Raw genomic sequence first — 22,327 nt, 5'->3', positions numbered from 1 at the left:
AAAACAGAACTGAAACAATTGATGTAATCCAAATGATGCTTCACTTGCAAAATAAATCCATACTCTTTAAAGAAAGTGAATGTTTATTATTCTTGCTACATCAATAAATACAGCTCGTAATTGACGGTTACCATGTCGTTCTCCAATTATTCACTTGAGCCTGGTAACCTGGTGTCACAGGGACCAACTGTGTAGGTGGAAGCCTGGGAAGTGTAAAATCTACGTAAATCAAGCAATCAACGTATATGTGTGCCTCATTACATTAACTCCTTGAGGGATACATTACACATGCCTCATATCCTTAGCATTTCATTCTGCTAATAATCAATAGCTAGCCTGCGGCTTCGTGGTGCGATATATATTCACATGAAAGAACATTTTTTTCAAAGAACTGCGCTGGACCCGGTCTACTGAACCAGTTCAATCACGCAGTGAGGATGAAGCGGTTGTGGCCCTTTCAGGATGCTCAGGCAAGATGTCACTTCTAAAGGGGACAGACAAACGGCGGCGCCTCAGTGGGTCCTCCTGGAGGTTGATGAGCAACGGTCACCAAATCCTCCATTCTAATAACTGCATAAAGCAGCAACAATTTCCAAGGCTAACACACCTTTGTTGTGGTTAAGAGACTGATTTTATGAAGGCATGCCGCTTCACAATACATTATTATGTACACTTAAATTATACAAATTACCAAGAGCTACTTCTATTTTCGCAATAGTGTTGGGGAAGACAGAAATATTTATATTTGCTTGTATATTATATGATTCTTTTTTCTTTTTTTTAAGAAAAAATAAATGAAGACTGATGCTTGTAATGTTATGTAATCAGAATCATTAATATAGTATATAAGTGACAAGTTTTAAATACAAACAAACACATTTGCAATTGTTGGAGATGCCCTCTATTTGTATTTTCATGCACTAAAATCAACAGTATAAGCCTAGTAGTATCGTGCTTCGCTACAAGCTGATTAAAATAAACACCAGGCTTCAACGCAAGTTCCCACAGCAACTCAACCACCTTTGTCTGTCTTTGGTTTTAATATAGTTTGAAAGATAACATCATTTCTACAGTCCTTTTGGAGCTCCTCCTTGCTGCTGAAAACAGCACAGAAAATATTACAAACTCAAATCCACACCGCGATTGAGCAATGTTTTTCGTAGAGTCAAGAGTAACTGTGTTTACATTCTATCATTTACTTACAAGCAATGGTGGGCCAGTCTGCCTTATGTCATTACTACCTTTTAGACCAACCTCTGCAGTCTTACTACCGACTGTACTGATGATGTGCTCGTCAGCTTCGGAGGATGTGCACATAACCCCTGTGGGTCTTTAATAGCATGCCCAGCTTTAGGAGGCGGCTGATTGGCCAGAAAATGCTGAGAAAACCTGCTATAAATATTACTTTGAGGACAACTTGTATATCTATAAATACTTTTAAAACATTTTCATCATTGCTGCTCACCTGTATGAGGCTTGATGTCTTTACAAGTGTGGTGGCTGCTGATGGCATGTTACACAACACGTGACAATGCGTTAGTCTCATTGCGTCAACAGCAGTCACCAGGCTGCTCTAAACTGGAGTGGACACTGCTTATTGATATGAACAGCAACCCAGCAACAAGCAGGAAACAGATGAGCTTTTCCAAGTGTTCAGACTTATAATCTTGCCAGATCATGTCCTGAATAAATGTGTTTGCTTGGCTTTGCAACAAGAGGCTAAATGATGCTCTTGACCAAAGACAACAAGCAGTCAAAACCAATGGCTCAAAGAATGCTGGGAATTTTCTGGGGATATTATATGGCTATTATCCTGGACTAGCCTCTTGTCAATAATATATCAAGCTCTTGTTATTGATCTTTTCCATGTTCCTCCTCATCCTCATAATGATATGACTCTGGGGACACAGAAGAAGTCCTAAAAAATTGGAAAGCATTTTCTGGGTTTCAGTCTTCAACAAGTTACATTTAGGGATTTTTAAGCCATTATTAAAAGAATATAGCCAATGTTAGCATTAATAGCTGTTTACTTACAAGTCTCAAAGAAACATTGCAAGTTCAATTCCTCTACTTGTGAAGAGCTGTATCCAGCGGTGGAAAGCAACTACAATGTTAACTCTTGCTTTGCTTCTAATTCTATCACTTCTTCTACTGAAGTTAGCATGCTAACCAGCTAGCTCCAGCCCTGTTGGACGGTCTTGTTACTTTCCGATACAGAGTAAACATAGTTGATGACAACATTTTACGTCAACAAATCGTTTCCCATACATTGATGGATTATGGCGGCCACCACCATGTATTTATTTTCTGAATCATCTATTGTCACACTGCTTCTCTGTCCTCTGGCCTGCTCTCTCTGCTCTCTGGGAGAGGCGGGGCTGCAGGTACACAGGGCGCACACACGGAGCACACAGCGTGGCAGAGACACAGAACCAGGTGAAGTGAAGATAACTGAAGATTACTGGAGTTAACGACAACTCTCACTCAACTTTACATTATTGTAAGTGCAATAAAAAGTAAAAGGCCAATAAGAACTTTATCAAACCACCTGTTCAGCAAGGAACAAACAGAAAATAGATATTTTCATCTGTTTCCTCCGCCGATAGATTAATCATTAGAAAAATATTGGTTAAGTGGCAGCCCTGCCACTGACCATCACCACCACCACCTACTCCTGGTTCAGCAGCAGAGAAAACTTACTTATAGCCCCTTTTAGTTTTTGCTAAAATGTACACTCGCCCATCACGAGATGATGAGCTCCCTAGCTACTGTAGCTAGCAGTGTTTGCAACAGGTCTGATGGTCCCATCTGAAACTCCACAGACAAGAATTGAACAGCCTCCTGCACACAGTCTACTTTTGACACAATCCCATTTTTGGTTAAAGAGGTGCATAACGTCTCACAACAGCATGCAATCAGACATAAAAACATTTAATGACTGACAATGTCTTCTCCAGGTAAGAGAAACTGTTGAAAGCTTTCATATATTTAAGACTTGTATTTTTAAAACATTCACAAGACTACCTGTAGATATCCTCAATACACGTCTTCCCTGTGTGCTCTCCGCTGAGTGAATTCGGTTTGTTTCTCAGCTCACAAAACCAGTTACTCATGAAAATGAACACACAAATTTCTTTAGCTCCTTCCATAGTTGCAACTACAGCAAGAAGCTTATCTGTACAGGTAAGGTCTTACCTACAGGAAACACAAAACACACACTGAAAAGCACAGCTGATAGTGGTAGCTGAGATTGCCTGGCAAACTGAAAGCAGTTTAAAAACTCTGCCAATCAGCACTGACTGCTTCAACAATCACTCAGCCAGCTGAAGAGAGTGCATGGTCAAACACAAACCAAGTCATCATGAAGCGGGACGTGTGAGGCTGTTCAAGGAGCCAGGACTTGTATGAATACATTTCCTCTCTGATGAAGACATACAGCTGTACACAATGCAAAGGCAAACAGTCAGCTCCTTCTGAACTGCTGCTGACACCCACATCGACTCCTCCTCCGGCTCCTCCCCCCCCCCTCCGCTCCATCCCACTCCTCCACCTCTTCCACCTCCTCACCTCTGCCTCCCTCCTCTTACATGTTGCTCAGTGCTCTGATACAGAATGAGGCTTCCGGCCATGTGGGAATTTCTCCTAATAGTGGCTCACGCTTGAATCTGCGTGTTGGTGAGGATGTTAGAGCAGCGTGCATCCAAGCAGCCTTTTCATCCAGCAGCAAGCAGAAGCCTGGTAGGGGACAAAAAGTCATTCAACCTGTGTAGCCTTGAGGATCCAAAGAGGCTTTATTCTGCTTTTCTTGCCAGTGTTGCTCAAACTTTGCAGAAAAAGTGAGAAACTGCCATGTTTGCTGCTTTCTTTGATTTCTCAGAAGATATTGAGCCCTCAGAAGATTTGTCGTCTGTGAAAAAGGAAAAACTCTGACGAGATCTTCACTCGATTATCACTGAAGAGGACGAGGAGCGGCTTCCAGTAATTCACCCTTCTGTGAAAAAAAGGTCTGAACAGCACCACCGAGGCACCTAAGCCGCTCTGTCACATGGACACTGACACTGAACAGCTGTTGCCTTTACCATCTTGTCCCAGAGAAGCTGGGCCATTCAGGAGCAACAGTATACCACACGACGACGATGCTGAAAAACTTGTTTGCATCAAAGCGCCTCGTACTTAGCAACTGGTAAGGATGAGAGACGGTGTGATGACCTACCTGTATTTGACAAGTGTGTTTTTCACCTCGTTGGAGAGAGGAGCACAGAGGAAAAAAAGTCAGCGAGAAGGAGCAGGGGAGGGGAAGAGAGAACCAGCGAGGGAAGGTGTGAAGCTGTGAGTGGGAAACAGAGAGCAAAGGGAAGAGAGCTGACAAAGACACAGGGAGAAGAAACTGAGAGAAGTCTGCCAGACTCAAGAGGGAGTAAAGGAAAAACAGCATATCAAAGACCTGGCCAAACGCCCATTTGATGCCGGAGGATCGTGTTTTGTCAGAGCCATACAGGGTGAGTATGTATTCTGTTTGATGTTGCTGTTATGGCAGGAAATTAAACAGTTCACAGGAGCAGCTGTCAACTGACCCTACTTACTGTTCAGGAAAGTCATATTATAAATTCTAACATTATAAAATTTTTATTGCTGAATCGTAAATCCAGCCTGACTTCATATATTAATGAATCATGGAACAAGTGCTGGGGTTCATCAGTTGTCAGCAGAGCTTTTATAGTTCACACTCAGAACTCTACAGTACATTTTGTACAGAGTGGATTGAAAATTGTAGCTTTTCACACCCGTACAAAGGTTATTCAATCGACCCTGGATCTTAAATATGTTTAAATAAGTTTGAGTATGGTTGTGTAGGATTGTTGCGCGTTTATTTTTTACTCAGGAAAAAGTGGGAGGTACAAGGAGTGAAGATGATTTGATTTAAGGCATCATTAAAAACCAAGTCACATGACTGGTATCCCAACACCTGGAGCTATAAACACCATTTAAAACGCAACTATTTCAAGATTCACCAGCTTCTTGAATGTTACGATTTTCTGCAACTGCTGCTACAAACAATTATTTTCATTACCTATAAAACAACAGAAAACAGTGAAAAATGTCCATCACTTTCAAAGTCACATTCAAAAGCCCTAAAATATTCAGTTTACTTTAATGTGAGGTGAAGAAAAGCAGCAAATTCTCATATCTGAGAATCTGGAAACATCAAATGTTTGTCATTTCTGCTTAAAAAAAAAAAAAAAAAAAAAAAAAAAGATTAAATCAGTTACCAAAATGGTTGCCAATAAATATTCTTTGGATTGATTACTCGTTGCAGTTCCACTGTAAACTGGATGTAACTGGGATTTGGACTGTTAATTGGACAAAACAAGCAATTTGAGCATCAGCTTCAGCTCATGAATCAAAGAAATAATCGATAATGGAAATACCTGAGAGCTGCAGCTGTAATTTTTCTTATCAAGAATCTGTGTTAAGTATTCTTTCAGGCAGAAATGTCAAACATTAGTTCAAGCCTCTCAAATGTGAGGATTTGCTGCTTTGTCTTTCTTTTCCTTTCAACCATAAATTGAATATTTAGGGGTTTTGGACTTTTGATTTGACAAAACAAGGAATTTGAAGACGTGACTCTGGCTGTGAGAAATGTGATGTCCATTTTTCAAAAAATATTTTCTGACATTCTTCATTCTTCAACTTAAATGATTAACCAAGAAGTTAATCTGCAGTTTAACAGATGATAAAAAATAAGTGCATATGACAGTCGAACATTGGCCCAGGCATTTAAGGATGAAAGTGGGTAGACTGTTCTGATCTCAGTGAAGTGTTTGTGGTCATCCTGCTGCTTTATTTAGCCTCACGCCAACAGCAACCGCAGGGAAACAAACCGAGCACCTGTAATGCTTTGTACAGTACATGACCGGCCTCATTCCTCTGCTTTGACGCCAGTCTCCTCCCGTCTACGTGGATAATCAAGTATCCATAACAACACCGGAACATATAAATTAATGCCGTGATTGGGACTATTCATCCCCGTTAGGAAAACGTCCTTGTGTTTGTCAATCTAGTTCACCGAATCACTGAAGCTTTAATGCGATTTCCTTTTGTCTCATTATGATTGAGCCTTGATGGGTGCCCATTAGCAGCCTTGGTAAACTACGGCTGCGGGGGAGGAGGATTGATCTTTGTGTTAATGTGTACAGATAGATGGCCATGTTAGGATGTAAATAACTGCCCAGCAATTCCCCACAGTCTTACAGGCACACGGACACACTCACAGAACGAGGGAATTGCACCATGTGTGCATTACCCCTGGCAACAGCACAATCGACCCCCAACAATGCAAGGACTGTGACGAGACCCGACAAAATACAAATCGCCTTTGGGTTACAAAACAGTCGACAGCGATTCATTTCTTGAGACTACAAGGCAAATTGATGCGTTTCAATTCAATCAATACACCTTCAGTTCACCAAAAATTCCTCCCTGGTTCACGACTACCGAAGTTCTCAAGGTGATAAAAAACCTTTCTGCACAAAAGCACTTTTCAAGAGGCGCTGGTTCTGAAATATTTTGAGTATGAAAAAGCGACAAGGTTTCATCCTTGAAAAGTAGCATCTGTTCGGAAGCCGCAGTCATGATATATGGTCTCCTGACACTGTGAATCTCAGCTTTGAATGTAATAGAAAGTGGTAATCAGAGTCAATCAAAACACATGAATGCTAAAAGCACTTGGGATGTTTGGACAAGCAGTGGTGCTACATAATAACCATCCATGAGGCTACGAAACAACAGAAATCAACATGACCTTCAATTCAAATCAAACAGTCTGTTTACATAATTTCCCTGTCAGGCTCCATTTTTCCTAATCACACTGAGTACAGTAGAGCTTTCAATAGAGCTTTTGCAAACAAACTCAGCCACTGTATGTCCTCACGACTCAATTATATATTTAATATATTTAAACAGACTGGCAAGGCAAATTCATGTGAAGATGTAACTTCCGTGCGTTCACTTACTATCGCATAGACAAACATGTGCAGAGACGGGATGAAACTGTAGGCTAATGGTCTTTGTGGGAAAGCTGAGTCACCGCAGCAGCAAATACATTAGGATACATTAAACAGAAGAAAATGTGAAAATGACAGATAGACAGTGTGAAGTTATACAAATGGAGATTATATAAACTACAGTGACAGATTCTGCACAAGAGCAGCTTCGGTAAAAATGTATGAATGAAAAGTTTGGGACATATGGACCGCAGTATTACTACAGTGCCAGTGATGGAAAACGTACTCAGATGTCAGGAAACCCAGTTATACTGTCTGCAGGGTAGAAATACTTAAAGTTCCTGTTTTCAAAATTTTACTTGAACAAAAGTACAGAAGTATTAGCATCAACATATATTTAAAGTACCAAATTTTAATGAATTAATGTGTAAGCATTTCTTTAATATTGCAGCTTGTGAATTTATTCCAGGAATCAATAAAAGCTCATCTAATTTTAACTCATAATAATACAGCAGAATTTATTTTTGATTATATTTTGTATTATCACTCTGACTCTGAAAGGTAACTAGAGGTTAAAGTTGTTGTTTTAACTTTCCAACACTGTATAGTGCAAAGCCACAAGGACAAAGAAAAAGTTATATGATAAATACACAAAAAGATGAATACACCATATTTCCTCAAGCTTGAATTACACCATTACACCTTCCGTGGTCAAAGCTGATGAACAGATTTCAGTTGTTAAAATGTTGACGGACTTTCTTGAACTCATTTATCTAAATTTCACAACATGAGATTTGTATCATTTCAAATCTTGACTGAAAAATCTCATCTCAAGATTCATTTAGCAGCTGATCGGGAGCTTTTGATCATATCAGATGATCTTCTTCAGTAGGATGGCGTTGGCCCAGTTGTTATGGAAATGTAGACGTTCAAACTCCCAGTGTTTTCTGAGCACTTTAAAGACGTCTCTCACATGTTTGAAATGTTCTGTAGATTATACAATGAGTTTATTCATGTTTCAGATTGTGTTATCACACTTAATTAAGATGAACATGAATTCATGATTTCAGATGAATAACAGCTCTGGTGATAGGTGTTCCTTCTGTCAGATTCACACACACACACACACACGCACACACGCACACACGCACACACACTCCCTAAGTCTGTTACATCTGGCACTCGAGATGTGAAACACCAGAAGCTTTAAAAAGTCAAAAAGGGAGCTTTGTTATCTGTGTTTTCTCTGCCACAGTAGACTGATAGTTACTGAAATGTCATTTCATTTTCTACTTCACTTTCACATGTTAATAGCTGAAAATTTGAGATGTGGGCAGAGATTCACAGGTCGTGAACCACGCTAATGTAAAAGGTATTGGTGGTTAGTCCCACTCTCCTGTGCAGACAGAAGAGCAACTGACTGAGTAGCAATATTTTTTTTTACTGTTCTTTCCTTCCATCCTCCATCACTGCCAAAAACACACATCTATGTTCCAGTATTTTCCTGCTACAAGGACAACACACTCGACCCGCTGTGCCATAAAGCAATTTCCCTTAGTGCTGTAAACCAACCGAACACCCCGTGTGGCAAATCTGACCCATTTAACACACGATATAAAGTGTAACATAAAGACTGAAGCTGTCCATCCTTTCCTCAGCTGTCTCATTCATGTACAGAAAAGTACTACAGTGTGTACTACATCACAGGATTTAAAGAAAACTCAGTTCCCTTTGCCAAATAGCAGCCACAACTGAGAGCACGGTAATGTTAAAATAACAGCAGCAGCATGAGTCGAAAAGAATCACAAACCGGCTCCAAAATGTCAGTTACGATGCAAAACATATCTGAAGTCTGCCAATATGAGATAATAAGAGACTGATTTTGATATTGTTGAAGTCATAAGGCAGCAACTGCTGATTTTTTCTCAATTTATTGATTATTATTTGGTCTATAAATGGTCAGACAATAGTGAAAACTGGACGTCACAGTTTCCCGAAGTGAAAGATGACATATTTGAATCTCTTGTTTGAGTCAAAAATTCAAAGATATTCAATTTACTATCCCTCATAAAACAAAGAAACTTTTTAAATCAGCTGGAGTAAATGACATTTTCTAATTTTGTCTTAAGAGGACTAAAATAATTATCAGAATAGCTGCAGATTAATCTTCAATTAATTGATTGTTTTGTTCTGAGTTCTTAAGATCTTCTTTTAATAGAGGCATAGTCTCAGTGTTACACAGCTTTCTGCCCCTAAATGTCAGCTCAGAGAAAAACAACCAACATCCACTCAGATAAATATTTATACAGTTTTGTTTTTGGGCCGTCACATGTGCTCAGCTCTGAAATCCCTGGATGGCAACATTATTAGATGAAGTGTCTGTTATGACAGGCACCTTGTAGTTAAAAGTAAGACACACTGCAGTGTGGATTAGGAAAAACATTGTGTCTATTTGATTTAAATGTTGTAAAATTAGCCCATAATCTCCATCACGCCTGCCGCCTCCACCACACTGTAGGTAAAGCTCTGCTCTCGACCTCTCAGCTCTGGGATTTTAAATCTCTAAAGAATTGCAAGATACATTACAAAAGGTTGAGAAACAGTGCTGTAGGCCATTTCCATCCTGAAATACATAACATCTGAGCATACTTCTGACCTGTACATCCTGCCCAATCTTGCCACTAAAACAAACAGAATACTTCAACACCTTGGATACAAAAAGTGATGGTGATATAAGCTCCACAGTAAGTATTCTGTAACAACTTCAGCCAAGAGGAGAAGGGAGGTTTCTGTGGCAAATTCCTGATTTCCTGGCTACCTTAATTGGCCAGAAAAACGACTCTTGAAAGCATCACCTCCCACGTACAATTAAGTGTCCTCTAGAGAGCAGCAGCCTCTTGCTGTACGGCATGACTAATCTGACAATGTGGGCAAAAAACAGAGACAAGAGATGGGAGTCAAACAACTCACAAGAGCACCTCTGGCATTTACGCTACAAGAGAATGAGAGAGACAACACGGCGCTTCAACACTCTCCAGCTCCTCTAATGGCGTGAGAAAAAAAAACAGTCCTACAAACACAGTGAACTGCTCAAAACACTCATCAGGAGTTAAAAATGAATTGATTTATTATAAAAATGGCTTAATTTCTCCATATAGCAAGTATTTAACAGAATGCTGAATTCAACAAATTAGAGTTTTGGTCCAAATATGACATGTCTACTTTTCACATCCATCAGCAATGCTGAAGAAGTAATGGCTTGACAAACGTGGATCCTCATTAAACACCTTCGACACCAATATTTTCAGACATAAGCTGCCGACAGGTGATACTTTAGTTATATTTGCAATAACTTGTTTCACTTTCATGATAAAAACTGATGTTGGTAGTGTGAATCAAACCCTTTTTTCTTAAACCTAAACTAATGCAAATACTTTCTTTCTAGTCTCTGCAAGCTACTGCACCAGTTCACTGTTAGAAAAAGCTACAGGATGCAACAGGCCTGTAACAGGACAAATTTACCAAAACAAAAATGCGTAATTAAGTAGTAAAATATATTTTAAATTCTTTCCAGTTCATTGGGCTTAAAACAGGGAAATCGTACCCACGGCCCTTTGTTGCATGTAGCCCAAACCTTCCTGTCTCGCTCTCTCACTGCTACTCTAATAAAAAGGCACAGAAAAGACCAAAAAAATAACAACAAAAAAAGAACAGGGAAACTCAATCATGTCAGTATTACTGGTGGACCTTTCTCACTCAGCACAAGGCTAATGTTAGTGTAAGGCCTCGTGTCCGGTTTAAAATTCAAGTGCTCTAACACTAGATTATGTTATATATTTATACACCACAACAGTTTGGTGGAGACAGTTTATACAGTGAAGTACTCCACTACCTGCAGCAGTGTGTTATGAAACCTACTCAGTCATGATGAGAAGAGACTTGGTGAGAGGGAAACAAGGTGAAGCGAGATTTGTACTTCCTACATCGAGGTGTTCCAGCAAGTCCTGTGATAAATGCCTCGAGGTTGGAACTGCATCAGGATCAGATTCAGAATCACCTTTTTTGGCCAACTAGCTTAACACTGGTTGTAGCTTTAGCTCCAGTTCTCAGCAGCTCCAAATGTACTCTGTGTACCAGAGGATAAAAGATAGCACGCTGAACAATGTAAGCAAGAGTGCATGGAAGTGGAAAAGATGCAAAGATGCTTGTTTGGTTTCTCAGCTGTAGGCCCCTAGAGGAAGGTTTGCACTGACAATGCAGCCACATCACAAAACCAAATGTTCTAGTAGCTCCTGAAAAAGAGACAATCATCACAATCCTTGTGTTAATTAAAGTTAAGTGCTTGATTAATCTGACATTTATTTATACTATCAATCATTTAATTGTTTCTGACAGATGAAAGCGACAAGGGACCATCACATTTTCCTACAGCCCAATGTCACCTCTGCAAATTAGCTGTCTGACCACTTACTATAATAAAAAACAGAGAAAAGTTTTGTTTGCTGGATAAATGACAAACAAATTAATCTACTATCAAAATTATTGTGGATTCATTTTCTTTTAAATGAATAATAGCTTAGCAGGGTTGCCAGATTTGATGAAAGCCTTCAAGCTATTTTATCAGTAGAAGTAGACAAACTCAAAACTACAGTTACAATAATAATTCCAACCAAGTTTTTGGAGAATGCTACATTAAAATATGATATGATCAAATGTAAGAACAAATAGTAACAGAATCGAATAGGAAAAAATGTTTTAACCTAGTTGTAATAAACGGAAATAAAAAGTTGTGCAGTTGGATGGAAAACCAGCCAGGCAGCACTCGACCTGCTCCGTGTTGTCCTCATTATCAGCAATCTCTGAAGGCATCAGAAACATGTGAAAAAAAACACCAGCACCCTAAACTGACCAATCACAGTCCTCCACAGGCCGTGTAACATCTCCTTCATGTGGCATCTCCTCAGCCACAGCATCTCAGAGATTTGAGGAGGTGCAGATCAGCTCTGTCGGACTTGACAGGCACAGCACGAATACAGTTTGAGAGTGACATAAATACAGAGGACAGCCTTCAACTCCAACTTTCAAACCACGAGGGGTGCATGTTGCTACTGCGCTTACAAATAGATGACACAAATAAAGCCTGTGAAGGAGAGAAACAAACATGCCACGAAAGTCTGAGCACAGAGGGAAGTTTCAGGTCAAAAGAGGTTTCATATCTCTCAGTATACTCAGTCTGCTGGGAACTGGAGATGTTGTTAAAAATCATACAAGAGAAGCTGCTCACTGAAACTGAGCTAAACTCAAAAAACAGGTCAGTAAAGTAGAACGTCAGCCAGGAAACATAACAGTTCACAGATAGGAAGAGATAGTTGGTGGGGGGGTGGTGGCTCGCCCTCTGCCCCGTGTAGCTCCGTCATTATCGGTTCCGGGTCGGCCCTTTGCCAGCAGAGCTGAGAGAGACAATGTGAGGATTTACTGCAGATGTAGAAGAGTGAAACTGATTTGTGGATCTTGCTTTGTGTGTTTTCTAACGTTGAAGTTTATTGTCAGATGACATGAAGCAGCACAGCTCAGAGACGACATCTAGCTGTTAATTAAAACTGGACTAAATTTTGATTCATCTTTGATAATCTTTATTTTTCCACATGTAAGGCTGCAGACTATATGCACTGTCCTGGACAGACTTATTGACAAAAGTGTTAAAGAAGTTAAATCCTTTCCACACATCACACTGTTACTGTGCTGGTTTGGGGGTGAGGTGCCAGCTCAGTAATGGCGGCGTGTTTACTTTCGCCTACAACGATTCAACCCACAGACGCCGGTGAAGCTTTGTTTTTCCTTCTTCTAAAATCTAGAGAGGAGTTTCTCCTTAACAAATGCTAGAAAGCCAATGGTGACAGCAATTTAAAACACACACCAGTAACTTTGGCTAAATTACTGCACACGTGGGAGCTGCTAAAATGAGACTGTCTGCTTCCCAGTCTGTCATATCATAAAAAATAAAAATAAAAAAACCGTTGGCAGCACAGTTGACAGATTTGAGGACTAACCCTCTGCCTTATTTAACTCAACTTGAGACATGAGCTAAACGTGACAGTCCCAACATGGGGACTGTTTTCGGAAAATCAGTCCTGTACTTGAAGCGATCTGGAGCTGTGCTCTAATAAGACACGCTGAGCTCGCTAAGCTCTCTACCCTGTGCTCCTTTGGGGAAAGAAATATCAACAGACACAGGGATGAGACTGTAGAGAGCCCAGGGGGCAAAACACTGACCACTGAGGCTGAAATGTGCAAACAAAGACAAACAAGGATCTTCTATGCAGCCATCCGACAGCAGTGTCCATACAGAGCAATTAAAGCCCCTTAAGACAACAGACATTTCCTTGTAACTAATTAGGATAAAGACACAACTTCAGAAAAGTACAATCAGTCTCAGTGGAGTATTTGACACAGAGTATATTTTCCCGAACAATCAAATTAACAACACAAACACATGAGCATAATACAATTATACCCTTTCTTTAATCAACTGATGTTTTATTATTATTGATAAAAATGGAGCAAATAAAAACAAGGGGAAATGTGCCGTGGCGGAAATGACTGACACTTCATCAGTGCACTCACATGTAGCGCACTGTGTACACAGTATACTCACTGGCGTAGTGTGTCAATTTCAACAGGGGAGTAATGTCCCAAATCAAACAGTGCTGTTGTGCACTCACCGGAAATGACAATCGCAACATGTGACCGTGATTGTTGCCTGACTGCCGGCTGCTTTGCTCAATTGACTTAAATTGAACATTTTACTTTCCTGTGTGTGCCCCCTGGGTCATTGCGACAATTGTGAAATTAGGCCGCTATCGGCGCCGACAATGTGTTCCTCGGTCGCCGTGTTCACGCCTATGAAAAACACATAGTTGTCGTTTCCCCTTCCACTATGTAGGCAAGATGGCAACCGTTGAGGATGAGAAATGTTCATGGTTTTACACTCAATTTTCTGACAGTTCTGAGTGCACCATCTGGGTACTTACTGTGCATTGCATGTTGCCATACTTATCAATGCGAAAGCACTTGTGTACTCAAAATAGACAGTGTGAGTATTGAAGTACGTAAATTGAGACACAGCAACTAACTGTCAATTTGTCACTTCATCTTTTTGGTTTTATTTGTCGTGCTCACAGAGCCACTATCCCAGAAACTGCTAAAAGAAGTCCAAAAATTCAATCTGCAAATGATTTATGTCCTTCCTTGTTCTCTGCTAATTATTTAGTTTACTTATACAATTCTACCTTTGAAAGAAACTCATTCATGTAACAAATCTAAGCCCAGAGGAGTCAGCATTATAGGAACATTTAATTGTTTTTGGAAAGCTCCGATGCCTGACTTGACTCCGGCTGAGAGCTGACTAAGCAGCAACAAGTGTGGCTGGCAAAACAAACACAAACTCTCCCAGCTTTTCGTGTCCACATCTTACCTGCTGACTCCAGCAGGACGAGGTAATCCGTTCCTCTCTGAGTGGGCATGTTGTCATCGGGCTCCCGTTTCTCTGACTCCGCGTAACGATCCCAATTTGACTCCAGTTTCCTCCTGGAGAAAACCTCCCTCCTTTCATCTTCCTCCTGAACATTGTCTCCTTCATCTTGGTGCTGAAAGAAAACATGGCGGCACAACACAATGAGCAACGCTTTTACAACCTCACCCACACTGTTTCTTGTCTGGTCTGCTGTTTGTCACACTGCACAATTCTATTTGCCTCGCAAAATCTGGTCCAACTGCACCTTAAGTGCAGACAAGCATGAAGTTCAATTGGTCGAATGCCAATTTAACCAATTTACAAGAAACGTCAATGAAATGTCTTGCTTCCATAATTCAAAAAATGTACTATTTGAAACTTAGGTTAGGACAGAGGGAAAGGAAGCACACAAAAGTCTTGCAAAGTTCAAAAATCTTAGGTGAATACTCCATTCTCCACAAACATCAGATGATGTGAAGACAGGGACTGTTCAGAATAGAGATTCAATGATTAGTCTATTAATCCATGAGTCTATTAACAGAAAAATAACTGCCATTAATCTGTAATGAAAATACAGCCTTAGACCACAACAAAGAGAAATAACAGATCATCTAAAAAAAACAAAAACAAAAAAGAATAATTCAGATTTTGTTTGTCTCATTTTTACTAACTTCAAAAAGTCTAAACTGATTGCTTTGCTGTGACTAAGATTTCCCCCCATAACCAAAAATTATATTTCCATTGACGGTGTTCCACACAGTACAATTCAAAGAGTGTTTTGTAAAGATGCCATTAACACTTAGCTCCTATTCATGATTGGTAGCCACATCTAACAAAAGGATCAAGGTAAAAGCCATGTCCCACTGTACGACAAAGAACAGATGTCGGTGCCAAAACTGAACTCGTTAAATTTGTCTAAGTCACAGATTTCTTCCTGTTTTGTCAGATAGCTGCAAAAACCTTTTAATAATGTTGTCATGGAAACATGCAGACTGACAAATGTGTCACACTGACAAAGCTGTGGTTGTGCTCAGCTTTTCTGGGGCCTTGTCGAAACTCAAACACACAAAAAACAAAACAGTGCTCCCCCCGCCCCACAAACAATATCATCAAGACCACACGGCAGCAATGGATGCACCAAAGGAGATTTTCATGATTGCAATCAAGAAGCCCATATGAACCAAAGGGGCTTTTTTATGATTGCAATCACAGAGCCCCTATTGTTTAACTTCTAGTTCTGTAGTTACCATGACAGGAGCATCGACTGACTGAACATCCCTGTGGAAATTAAGCTGAACCCTCTAGTGTCATACCAAAGGCCCAGATTGTACAATGACAATGTTAAAGTGCTGTGGGAGGCATTTCAAGTGCCTGATGATACTCTAGTAAGGTTTCATTCTGTTCAGTCTCACTCTGTACGTGAAGACAGAATCCCATAATGTGCATAATGTACAATAGAGAAGCGTGATACCATGAACCCCACCTCTAGTGCAAAGTAATGAATCAATGCACAGTGTTAGTACATAGCACAGTGGTAGCTGTAAAGTTACAGTGGAGCCTAAAGTTAGCTTTCAGGTTATCCACGAAGCATAACTTCATTTTAACAACATATGAATATTTAAAGTTTTTTTTTTTTTTTACAGCGCTCTGTACCGGCCTCTGCACCTTCCGCAAAGGATTTTGGTGCAGATGAGCTGCAGCACCGGCTGACAATTACACTAATTAATTAGGCCGAACTGAAGAGGAGAAAGTACTTAGTTTTATGTCATCGTCCCACAATGTGAGTTAACGCAGTGAGGAAAACTACGGAATTCACTATGTTTTCAATGCAGTTCGGCAGAGTGATATAACAGGACCGCCTATGGGATGCATACTCCGTGCTCTCTCACCCGGTTATGGAACTCTGCTGCATGCGCGCTTCCCCCGCGTCCACGACCGCGGTAGTGGTCTCTTTTGCCCCGGCCGCGATGGTGGCCTCCTCGGCCTCTGCCCCGGTGCTCACCGCCAAAGCTGTCACTGTCGTGTCCACCTCGGCCACCTCTTTTCCAACTGCCTCCCCTGCCTCTGCTCGGTCTACCTTCCATTGCCGTCTGTTGTGGCCGGACACTTTAGCAAGTGACACCACGTAGTGGCTTCAGGGCATAGATGTTTTCTCTACCGTGTCTTAATCCGCGTCTTACATCCACGCTTCAGAGACAGCGGTGGCTTTTTGGACCGGGTGCTACATTGAATGAGGTCCTACGATAAGATGGCATTAAGGTTCCGGGTTTCATATGGACCAAAATATATGGTACATCTACGTATTTGTGCCGATTTGTACACGGACATGTAGAGAACGATCAAAATATAAACAATACAAAAATTCAACCAATATAGAAGGAAATATAAATTTACTTTACAACTGGAGTAAGAATAAAAAGGTGAATAAACAGAACAACGAATACATAAATTACTAATTTATTTGATTTACCTCCATCAAAATATTTTAAATTCAAATATATTATTGCGTTTCATCAAATAACAATTAGGATTGGATGTGGGACTGCAAAATGGCGAAATTACATTTAACGTTTGAGGTCTATTAAAAATTAATTGAAATAATAGTAGAGTTTTAAATACTACTTTCTCCTGAGTACAACAATGCAGCATATGTGTTTTTTATTTCTGTAATGACGTAATGTATTTTACGACGAGTTTTTTATCAAACAAAATAAAGTGGGTTAATTCATTCAAATAGCAACATCATATTAAAAAGCTGCTGTATTAGACGTGATGTTGTAACTCACAAACATGTTCACCAAAGACATTTAAATAAACTGAAAACTACTGCTACATGTTTTGACAGTTTTTGTGGTTTATCGTGATATAATAAAAAATATGACTAATAATTCTGTGCAGTTGTGTCTCATTACTGTTTTTCTTTCCATTTCAGGAAACCTGCTCATTCCACATGGAGCCACAGAGGGTCACTTCATACTGACCTGACACCGATAGCACGGACAGATAACACAGCACCATGGATTCTCCAAACAGCACTTATGGCAACACGTCACATGCTGCTCCTCACAGCCTTTGGGAGGTTATAACCATTGCTACTGTGTCAGCCATTGTCAGCTTGATAACTATAGTTGGCAATGTGCTGGTGATGCTTTCTTTCAAAGTAAACAGCCAGCTGAAGACTGTTAACAACTACTACCTGCTGAGTTTGGCGTTTGCTGACCTCATCATAGGAGTGCTGTCCATGAACTTGTACACCACATATATACTGATGGGTTACTGGTCCTTGGGGAACCTAGCATGTGACCTCTGGCTTGCAGTGGATTATGTAGCCAGCAATGCTTCAGTTATGAACTTACTTGTCATCAGCTTTGACAGGTACTTCTCCATCACAAGGCCACTGACTTACAGGGCAAAGAGGACTCCAAAGAGAGCTGCCATCATGATAGGCCTTGCATGGCTGGTGTCATTTGTCCTCTGGGCACCACCCATTCTGTGCTGGCAGTACTTTACAGGAGAGAAAACAGGAGAAAAGAAGGAGGAGGAGAGAGACCAGTGTCAGATACAGTTTTTAACTGAGCCTGTGATCACATTTGGGACAGCAATTGCTGCTTTTTACATCCCAGTCTCTGTTATGACTATCCTATACTGTAGAATTTACAAGGAGACGCAGAAACGCACCAAAGATCTGGCAGAGCTGCAAGGGCTCGCAACAGAAAATGTTCCAGAGGGGACTAAACCACAGAAAACTATTATTCATTCTTGCTTTCATTTCACCAGAGAGAGGAGAGACCGGAGTCAGGCCTCCTGGTCCTCGTCCAACCAAAGTAACACCACAAAGACAACCACTAGGTCAGATGATGCGTGGGCAAAAGCAGATCAGATCACTTCCTTTAACAGCTACACCTCATCTGAGGAGGAGGAGCATCACGTTTCAATAGAAACCCCACAGGGATCTTTCAAAGAGCAAGGTAGCGGGCAAAGTAATAAGAATGGGCAGGTGACTGACTTTACAGAAGATCAGTATTTTTCCACTCCTCTAAAGAAAACCAGTAAAAAGTGCATCTCTTATAAGTTCAAACCTGGCTCAAAGGGTAAAAACGGAAATCCTACACCTGCAACACCCTGCCCCTCAGAGGCAGAGCAGCCTGCCAAAAATGCCTCCCCATCCTCCTCCTCCACCACCTCCAAGCCCATGGACCCCGCGCTGAAGAACCAGATCACCAAGAGGAAGAGGATGGTGCTGGTGAAGGAGAAGAAGGCAGCCCAGACTCTCAGTGCCATCCTCCTGGCCTTCATCCTCACATGGACGCCGTACAACATCATGGTGCTCATCTCCACTTTCTGCACCGAGTGCATCCCTATGTCCCTCTGGCACCTGGGCTACTGGCTGTGCTACGTCAACAGCACCATCAACCCCATGTGCTACGCCCTCTGCAACAAGACCTTCCAGAAGACCTTCCGCATGCTTCTGCTCTGCCAGTGGAGGAGGAGGAGGAGAGGCGAGGACAAGCTGTACTGGTGCGGACAAAACGCAAATGTCAACAATAAAATGACTTGATGTGGCACTGCAATATTATCACCGACTTTTGCCCACATGTGGGCTTCTCTTGATATATGCGGTAGTCGGTGGTCATCTTCAGCATGAAGTGCTGCATGTGATTTTTGTGTTAAAGTACGTGTTGGTGGAAAATGTGCCGAGCCTGATGCAGCACTTAAACTGCTGCTCCAGATTATTACAGAAAAGGAACCAAATGAAGCTGGCAACACATTCTTACAAAGGTTAAAGGTTAAAGAATAGGTTCAGATGATTTCTGTTGATGAGGTCTATTTTTAAAAGGGAACCCTGGAGTGTGGAGTTAGACGGAAGTGACAAGGAAGAACAATTCATGGAATTAAGAAGACGATATCTTTGGTTCTACTTCATTAATTTTTATCCTTTTTTTTTTAAAAATTGTCCATCCTGAGTCCAACAACTTTACCGGAGTGCAATGCTAAATAGGTGGAGTACTCTTTCAATACAATACCTACATGCAGATATGTACATTTAAAGTGTTAGTGGTTGCTGTAATGATTCCTCTCTATACTGGTCATTGAGAGTCATCCCCTCCTGAGTTTAAGAGATCAGGGTCCAAATCTTCAGTCCTTGTTCTGTGCAAAAATGCATTTTAAAGATAAGCCAAAGCTAATATGAGGTGTTTCTTCTATTTTTTATTTTTGAGACAAACCATGACATGCACACCACATTACAAAATATCGTAAAACACACACAGTATAAACATTAACATAAATATAGGGGTTAGTGTGTGGCAAGATAAAATGTCCATATCCTTCTTCCTACATCAAATCGTATTTTGTATTTGTCCTGTTTTTTCTAATTTTGACCTTATAGGGATTCATCATTCACTATGATTTCATCAGAGGTCATACGCCACCTGCTTCTTTGCTAATCCGTCCATATGCAGAGACTATAAAAGGAATTCAGCCCCTTTGGAAGTTTTTGTGACATTTTGTGTCTTTTTTTTCCACTCATCAATAGAAATCTACTCTTTAATATCATAGAATAGATTTCTATAAAGTGATTTAAATTAATGCCAGATATAAATGAAGTTTCCAAAGCAGCTGAATACTTTCCTAAGCAGTGTATTCTTTGAGACAGATACTGCAACAGTCCCCTTTCTGTTTTCCAGTTCAATAAGATTGTCCATTTTACCTCCAGAAACACTGATGCAATACTGTTTTGCTTTACATTCACAAGTAGTTTTCCAAGTAAACACAGCGCTGGTGTGTGTATGCGCATGTTTTTTTCTGGTGGGTTCCCTAGTACATGAAATGATCCACGTCTGTTTCTGTTACCTTCTTGAAACGTTCAATAAAATGTTCATCATAAACAAAACAAGAAAAGAAAACACTGATGACAGGAAATTTACACATTTCTGGTGTTAGATATAGAATCATCAGCAACCCAAAGAGTGAGTTTGACACTAATGACACATAACTCTGGAACATACCAACTAGAGCTGGTTGCTGAAGTCTCATCTTAACTTTGCCTGGACTTCTCTTTGAACTTTATTTTGAACTTTTAGAACAAACACATAGAAAAACACACAAGAGCTAACTACACACAGACTCCCACCATGATACATGATACAACACGCAATTTAAAAAAAACTAAACTAAACATCGACAAAACAAACAAACAAGGTTTTCAGAATAGCAAGTAATTGTCGGTGCATGCCCAGACATTCAGTGTCCATTGCCGCCATGATGGATATGTCCATACAGGCTGGAACTGGCCGTACGTTGTTACAGTCTGCAAATGTTATTTAAATATGATTCAAATACTTGAGCAGTTAAAAATAAAGTTTAAAATGAGAGACATCCTAGATAAATCAACACATACTTCTTAGTTGCACCAATTTGCTTTCTGATATGATCAATAAAGGGACCCTATTCTTCACAAACTTACAGTAGGAGTCAGATGCAGAGAACCTAATCTCCAAATAAAAATAGGAAACAGCATCATTGAGCCACTTTTAAAACCCAGAGGGGAGCTGGATCTCCATTCTCTCGAAATAACCCTTTTAGCTACCATACTCAACATTTCAGCCTGCTGAGGCTCATAGGACAATTTTAGAAATCCAAAACAGCAAGTGCCTGAACTTTAAAATGCTTTTTCTTTTTTTTTTGCACAGAACTGTTGATTCAGTCCCTCAACTCTTACACTCCATGATTACAGAGACTGGTAAGAACGCACTTTTAATGCACATAATGTATTAGCATTAGTAAAATCCCTGAACCTGTCCTTTAACCCTCATCTTATCCTCCTTTATTGTAATGCTCACCCCCACTGTATATAAAAGACATAAATGTAGGCTTACACATTCAAAAATAATTTAGAGTATACAGAACACATTTCACTGATTCTGTTGGATTTTACACCTCACAAATTGTAAATGTAAATTGATTAGTATATATATCAGTGTTTAGTGAATGTTTCTTCTTGTTTTCCTTCTTGGCTCTTGCTATTGATATTTGATCAAGGGCTAATCTGTACATTTCTGTGCAATGACTGCATTAGTTTCAGAGTGGTAATATGACGTCAGATTGATTATGGATCACACCTCTATTATTGTCAATATTCATATTACTGCAAAAAAAAAAAAAGAAAAAGAAGAAAAAACTTGGACAGATGGTATTTGAAGCCTGACTCCCACCATGTCTCTCTGATGGATGAGTGATGCTGTTGTAAATTACTGCACTTTTATGTTGTTAATGATGTAATGTCAAATGTATCTCCCTAAACTCTGTGCCTTTTGTTCTGCTCAGAGGCAAAAGTGCTTTGTGAATGGATCAGTGCTCATTGTCCATGTGTGCAGTGTTGTGACAGTGAGTCTGTGTGTACTGATATGAACAGTGAAATACAAATTCAAAGGCACAATTATACTTTGGTCAACACAAACATTTTCAGCATTCAACATGTTGATTCTGATCTGATCCGGTTTGCCATGGATAATATGTAGAGTTGGTGAGTGCAGAACAGAGCTCAAGACTTCCCAGAGGACATCGGAGGTCTCTCTGGTCCTAAGACTCCATGTTGGTGCAGGCTTTTGCATTATAACAGTCCGATAAGACTCTATTATTAAAGGATAAGGCTGGTGATAGAACTTATTTTTCTTATAGATAACAAATTCTATGAAAACAACACAACAATGAATTGATCTTAGACCTCCATTGTTGTTCGATAATATTACAGTGAACATGGCCACATGGTTTGTTTTGAGTCTGTTCCACATCTACAGTCCTGGTGACT

The 22,327-nt window shown here is 40.2% G+C and overlaps 2 protein-coding genes across 2 annotated transcripts in view; one reads left to right on the top strand and one right to left on the bottom strand.

The window, feature by feature from the left end:
- Positions 1-16,730, bottom strand: part of aven (apoptosis, caspase activation inhibitor) — a 36,236-nt gene extending 19,506 nt beyond the window's left edge. Inside the window, exons 1-2 of the mRNA XM_056404773.1 lie at positions 16,407-16,730; positions 14,479-14,650 (exon numbers count right to left, since the gene is read on the bottom strand). Coding sequence (XP_056260748.1) covers positions 14,479-14,650; positions 16,407-16,601 — 367 coding nt within the window. The 5' untranslated portion in view covers positions 16,602-16,730. The remainder of the gene's footprint in view (positions 1-14,478; positions 14,651-16,406) is intronic.
- Positions 4,215-21,948, top strand: LOC130187304 (muscarinic acetylcholine receptor M5-like). Its single transcript, XM_056404772.1, has 2 exons — positions 4,215-4,499; positions 17,450-21,948. Exon 2 carries the CDS (start codon positions 17,534-17,536, stop codon positions 19,073-19,075), a length of 1,542 nt encoding a protein of 513 aa, XP_056260747.1. The 5' UTR covers positions 4,215-4,499; positions 17,450-17,533; the 3' UTR covers positions 19,076-21,948.
- Positions 21,949-22,327: the final 379 nt, after the last annotated feature.

The sequence above is a fragment of the Seriola aureovittata genome, chromosome 19 (genome assembly GCF_021018895.1).
Source record: "Seriola aureovittata isolate HTS-2021-v1 ecotype China chromosome 19, ASM2101889v1, whole genome shotgun sequence".
Classification (NCBI taxonomy): Eukaryota; Metazoa; Chordata; class Actinopteri; order Carangiformes; family Carangidae; genus Seriola; species Seriola aureovittata.
This window is presented reverse-complemented; position numbering and strand designations above follow the sequence as displayed.

Coding starts and splice junctions, on each gene's coding strand:
- LOC130187304 (XM_056404772.1), top strand. CDS start 17,534: ATGGATTCTCCAAACAGCACTTATGGCAACACGTCACATGCTGCTCCT.